Source organism: Sinocyclocheilus grahami, unplaced genomic scaffold (genome assembly GCF_001515645.1).
Source record: "Sinocyclocheilus grahami isolate Dianchi unplaced genomic scaffold, SAMN03320097.WGS_v1.1 scaffold39.1, whole genome shotgun sequence".
Lineage (NCBI taxonomy): Eukaryota > Metazoa > Chordata > Actinopteri > Cypriniformes > Cyprinidae > Sinocyclocheilus > Sinocyclocheilus grahami.
Window position 1 is genome coordinate 3,512,945 of NW_015505218.1, and position 6,515 is coordinate 3,519,459.

Genomic DNA, 6,515 nt, shown 5'->3' on the forward strand with positions numbered 1-6,515 from the left:
AAAGCATTGTTACAGTAATGAGAATTTGGTGGGAAATGTGCTTGATTTGAATTAATATGTCACAGTACAAATAAATCTTAATGGCCTTAAAAAAGAGTCTTTAGATTTGTGCAAAATATTGCTGAGTCTGACCTGTTTTCAATATATCCATTTTGGGAAGAACTAATCTTAAATACTTTTAAAGACTTTTGCAAGTCCCTAATGCATCAAAATTTCACACACTATAATTCGATGTTACGAGTTTCTTTGGCATTATGTAGCTAATGCCAGTCCCTTAAAACTATGCACATCCTTACATACAGTTGGATTGAACCACTGCCATCTTTTCCAGCTGATCAGGAACCAGCCTCATTCCCTTAAACTATTTTATCTGTGTGTCAGAATTTCTTGTTAGTCTCAGTCCAGTAGCTGAACATTTTTCTATCACCTAGCTAGACAGCTGCAGTGTGGTCCCTAATGGCTGTTAAAATGGGGGTAAAAAAACCAAGCGGATTTCTTTTTTCGTTCTGTCTCAATCAAGAAACAAACATACCTCATGTCCCCTATTTTTCACATGAAATATATTTCTCTCTACAATCCAAAAAAAGCACCTCTGGTTGTCTTTGGACCCCACCCCCATTGTTCTAACTCGCCAGAGTGCCTTCCTGTTCTAGAGTGGCTTGGTGTTCGGGACCTTGCGGACCGGCTGTGTGTTTTGGAGCAACTTGAGGAGCTTCTTCAGTCCAGTGACCCTAGCTATTGTCAGCACCATGAGCAGCCAGTATTGACACACGACAGCGTCTACAGCAGCCGCACAGGTAGGTGACCTTGTCGAATATACAGTGGAGTAATGAATTACACAATGATTGGAGAACACCATAGCCTAAATGGGTGGGGTGGACATCAATGGGACAAAAAGAAGTACTAAATATTATAGGTTAGTCCAGTTCGGCATGGCTCCGTCCTACCCTGTGATTCCAGCTACCAAAATGTAGAACCTCTTTGGATATAATTTTATCACTTAAAAAGTCCTGTGATATAAGTTTTACATTTAAAGTGATTAATAAAATCAATGACATTTTTTTTCAAGTAAAGGTGTTTGAAGGAAATCTAGAGCCTAAGATTTGTCCAGCAAATTTTGTTTAATTACTCTGGATGAAGGTCGCAGTAAAAACTGATATGTGTAAACACATGTAAAATAAATCTGCTGAAAAGTATCTTTTAGGGACAGTTTTTAGTTCTCCATCTACAGTAAAATCAGCCATCATTTCATTTGATTTAACCATGAGTTTTTTGTGACCTCGGCATTTCACATTCTCATCCTGCTTTTGTTTGTGACCATCCCTGTCATTGGCTCTGAGGAGGTCTCAGTGAGCGAAAGATTGGAGAATGAAAGGAAGTGGAAGTTAAAGTATGGGGGGTTGGGGGCAGGCCACTATGAACTGTATTTTTTTTTTCTTTCACTCTCTCTGTCTCCACTTTCTCTGGCTTTCCAGGTTGGAAAGCAGTTGTACACTGATGGCTCTGTTTCGGACTCACTTTATGTTTATGTATTTATTCACCACAGATGTTTCGGAAAAAAGCCTCATCCTCCTTGAGAATGCGAGGAATATCAGAAAAAAATAGACGTAATAAGTTCCCCTTCATTACTTTTTAGATGGTATAATAACCACTAAACTACAAACTCAAGGCCAGTAGTGGCAACCATTCCAGATTAACACCATTTAGAGAAACAGAATATATATGACAGTAGCCTTGCAGTAGTGATATAAAGGTACTACACATTACTCCCCTCATTGGCGCTAATGTTATGGAATGGTTTTCACCTAATGGCTTTGTATGTTTTAACAGCTCACTGTTGTTTTAAATTGCTCTGTGTGATTTCTAAGTGTCTACAGCTCAAGCATACAGTAGGGATATTGGGGTTTAAGCTTTGAACTAAGACATAAGCTTTGGATAATCAGATGACTCAACTGCAATGCATGTTAAAGAAATGGAGCAGTTGTACAGAGATGTGGTGTATATATGGTACTGGTAATATGATTTGCATCATTGGTGGACTTCAACACCTTGACCCTGGGCTCCTGTTCTTTACAACACAGAAACTTTATTCCCTGATTTACATTTTAATAGTAATTAGTAGTGGTTAAAGATCATCAGAGTTCTACCTTTGTCCCGTTTAAACTGGGAACTGGTGTCATAAATTGTTAAACTTCATGACTGTGGTGCCCAGATGTCAATGTGTGAAGAGTCTGGGACAGTTGGGATCTGAGATTTCAAGCATTTCTCTAAAAACATGCAGAAGATTCGTCAGTCTCCTTCAGTCTGTTTTCATTCATTTTCAGCTTGATACACTTATGGTCCAGCCTATGATAAAAGTTAGTGGCTAAACTTATCACTTATCATTCATTGGTGTTTTATGCAGGGAGTGTGGACCGTGCCCGAAGCTCCTCCTTCCATGAGGTAGGCAGGTCACGGGAGCTGGAAATGAGGGCGGCAGCCTCAGTTTCCGAGGACACATCGGCTAGCAGCAGTAACGGTAGTGGCCATACGGTTCTGCAACGGCTCTTACAGGAGCAAATGCGCTATGGCGAGGGCCGAAATTATCTTGCCTTGCAGCAACAACAACAACAACAACAGCAGCAGCAGCAGCAACATCAACAAGGTCCAGTAAGTGGATACCCGGGCCCTGGCAGCCCAGGGGACGAGCACTCGATGGTCCCTCACATTGCGAGGCAGGAGCCTCAGGGCCAGGAGCTGCAGGCCGACAGTGGCATGGAGAAGCTTAGCACACGCACTGCAGGAGGAGGTGGAGGCACGGGGTCAGGTGGTGGAAGCTGTGTGAGTGGACAAGGGCAGAATCCAGAAGACTTGCCCACCTATGACCAAGCCAAGGTGCAGTCGCAGTATTTCCGTGGCCATCAGCCCCAGCAGCCTCAACCACAGATACCCCCATCAGTAGGTGCTGCATTTTATGTGACTGGCCTCAGCAACCCTAAGGTGCGACCCCCAGAGGGCAGGCCTACGGTGCAAAGAGTGAACGGAGGCAAAGTGCACCAAGATGATGGGCTTAAGGATCTTAAACAAGGCCATGTACGTTCGCTCAGCGAAAGACTAATGCAGCTCTCGCTGGCTACCAGTGGGGTCAAGGCCCATGCGCCTGTTACCAGTTCACCACTTTCTCCCCAGCTGCCTCCACCTGGACTTCCTGGAGACTACTATAAACCCACTGGGCACCCACACAGAGGCCCACCTCCAGACTACCCTTTTAAAGTAATGCCCTCTCCACCCAAACAGCAGCAGCACCATCAGCCTCAGCACCAGGAGCCTGGGCACTTCTACCCAGACCACCGTGGCACAAGCCAGCCAGCCAGGGCTGACATTCCTCATGTCCGATACCAGCCACCACCTGAATATGGCTCTTTCCGGTGAGTGTAACTTAAAGGCTCCAGTGTGGGCTAAGTTTGGGAATTTTTGTAGGAACTAGAGTGATACACCTTAAAACACAAATTGCATTCCTTGACTGTTCAGTTAAAAAATTCCAAATGATGAGTTTTAAAAAACAGCCCTTCCCTTAGATGCTGGGACATGTTGTCAGGAAACCAGTTATGGGAAAAGCCAGTTTTGCCTGTTTCCCTGAATTCATTCACCTCAGAGCCAGTGTGTGGCATATAGCAAAAGAATGCATATCAAATTCTAATAATCATCTACAACATGTCACAACATGACAGTTTCTCCATTACGTTTCAGAGAACCAGGAATGTTGACCTGTGAAAAAATATTTTTATGAACGGTTGGAATGCATTGCATAGTTTCCACTTTGGTCAAGTCATTGTTTTCCAACTGTGATTTAATCTCTTACAAGAAGCCGTTGGTTATGCAAGTGTAAATCAGCCTAATTCATTTGTAGGTCAACAAAAGTTTTTTCTCTTTAATGATTTTTGTATGTTTAGACTTTTGTAATCAATCAAAATGTGAATATTATTTATTGCTCTGCTCTCATTAGGTCAAATAAGGAGAGTTCAAGTTACTCTCAAAGGTCTGTCCATCACCACAGCCCTTCATCTTCTGTTACGTCAGGGGGCTCACTCTCCCGTGCTCAGTCCTCCACTCTCAGCAGCATCATGGCCTCTTCCCACCCTCTTCCACCTATGGGTTACCAGGGAGAGCCCTTCCCCACTGGTGCTCGTAGCACACAGGGGCCTGGTTCCCACCAGGGGGATCCATACGGTCCAGGTCACCCTCCCCATCAGCGGAGCCACGCATTTCCTCATGATCCTTATGGGTCAGCTCCCAGGGGCCTCCACATGCATCAGCACCAGTACCACCAACAGGGCCCCCAGCAGCACCAACAGAGTCCAGGACAACACTACCCACATCCACACTCCATGCAGGGAGACCCTTATGCCATGCTAGCCCGTGCCCAGCAGATGGTGGATATGCTGTCAGAAGAAAACCGCCTGCTTAAGCAAGAGCTGGAAGTGTGTGGGGAGAAGGTGTCCAAACTACAAAAGGTAATTTTGTTGTTCTCAAGTCAGTGGAAACTTCAGTTCACAATAAGCCAGTGTTCCCCAATCTTGTTCCTGGAGGCACACAAACAGTACACATTTTGAATGTCTCCCTTATCTGACCCATCTATTTCTGGGCTTGGAGTCTCTACTAAAGAGCTGATTAGTTGAATCAGGTGTGTTTAATTAGGAAGAGTTTAAAAGTGTGTAGTATTGGTGTGCTTCCAGGAACAGGGTTGGGAAATACCATAATAGGCTCCCAGATGACCCAGCACCAACTCGGGCATGAGAACCAATACCATTTTGATATAAAAGTGTAGAAGATTTGGAGTTATTTCATGCAAGGCAGCTTTCCATACTATATCCTTTTGAATTCCAAACACATATAAAATATATATTTTTCTGTAAGACCTCAGCAATGTTAAAGCCCTCTCTTAACTCTGCAGCTGGAGACTGAGATCCAGATGGTGTCTGAAGCTTATGAGAACCTGGCCAAATCATCCACAAAGAAGGAAGCTCTCGAGAAGACCATGAGAAATAAGCTGGAGATGGAGGTGCGCAGGATGCACGACTTCAACAGGGATCTAAGAGGTGAGAACAAAACAGAGTAATTCAATTACAAACAGGGTTTAAGAGAATAATATGAGATTATTATAAAAGTAGTGTTCATGAATTGTACCTTGCCACTGTATCACAATCTTATGAATGAGCAATGTCTCCAAAGCATATTTGTGTTGTTCTTATTATATAGTGCACCAATTTGATGTAAACAATTGATTTTTTTGTAATATGCTTGAGAAATCATTAAGAGTAAATCTGTTTATGGCTGACAGAGTGGAATGGATTACTGGATTACAGTCAGATATACCAGGTTGCAGTAGAGCAGAGTAGAGCTTCAAGACTTAATATTATTTCTGTCATGACAACTAGTATTGTAATGTACATGAAAATGTTAATGTGTTTGGTCTTGGCGGAATAGATCCGCTACGCTGCTGCAGAGCAAGTACTATGGCTGGTTAACTGCCAATACATCCACAGACGTGCTGTTGTGAGCATGTAAGAAATACTGCTGCTGCACATATAACACATATGAAATACCCCCCCATATATAACATACATGTTTTCACCCTGTAGGATAGGGGAAGGTGGAGGGTATCTGAAGGGTGCTGCAACTGCTACAGCAAGCACTAGCCGAGTATTTGAATGTTGAGCAGTAAACTCATTGGCTGCTGATATGAAAAAAAGAAACCAATCAGCTGCGCCATGTGAATCAGTGTTTCCCCTGCCATTATATTAGGGGGCTGGCGCAGTTTTGTGTACTACTCGTACTGAAACGCTTGTGATGCTTCCGGTGATATTAACGTCTGCCATCTCACTAATGAGGACATAAATACATGAACAACATCTCCAGAACTGCTCTGAGAGACACTTCATGAGCATTTGACCGTTTCATTTGAGTAAAACTATCCTCATATCATATAAACACAGGGATGTAAAGGTATTCACGGCAACCCGTCAAAATAAATGTTCGGTTTACCTTGAAGACATTGCGGCAGAAATATACAGTATTACTGTTGTTTAGTAGAATGTACGTAATAGGCTACTACTACTACTAAAATTAAAATATTCCTTATTTTTAAGGAATAATCATACAATATTTCTTCAATGTTTTAATTGTAATATTAAATCCCCTTAATTTTCCAAAAATAAAATTTGTTTAATTTTCATTAATTAAAATATAAATTCAATGACTTTTCATGCCGTAAAAAATGTAAATACACAACACAGAATTTCTGAGGAAAAAAATCATTAGACTATTGTAAGAATAAATTAAACTTGTTTTTATGCGTTCAAATAATTAGACATGTTAAAACACATTTTTAACAATAAAACATAATTTGGTAACAATAAAACATAAGGTTGGAAAAAATAAAACATTTCATAGGGCCCTAAACATGTCATTTTTGTTAAACTTTTGATATATTGATGTTAAATTGTTTAAGTTTCATGATTTTAATTAATTAGATG

General features: G+C 41.7%; 1 protein-coding gene across 2 annotated transcripts in view; it reads left to right on the forward strand.

The window, feature by feature from the left end:
• Positions 1–722: 722 nt before the first annotated feature.
• LOC107581942 (angiomotin-like) overlaps positions 723–6,515 on the forward strand; it is a 16,899-nt gene continuing 11,106 nt past the window's right edge. Inside the window, exons 1-5 of one of the 2 annotated variants that reach the window (XM_016267636.1) lie at positions 723–797; positions 1,476–1,607; positions 2,405–3,407; positions 3,986–4,493; positions 4,934–5,078. In XM_016267636.1, the coding sequence (XP_016123122.1) occupies positions 1,547–1,607; positions 2,405–3,407; positions 3,986–4,493; positions 4,934–5,078 (1,717 nt within the window). In that variant the 5' untranslated portion in view covers positions 723–797; positions 1,476–1,546. The remainder of the gene's footprint in view (positions 798–1,475; positions 1,608–2,404; positions 3,408–3,985; positions 4,494–4,933; positions 5,079–6,515) is intronic. The other variant, XM_016267635.1, reaches the window with a different exon arrangement.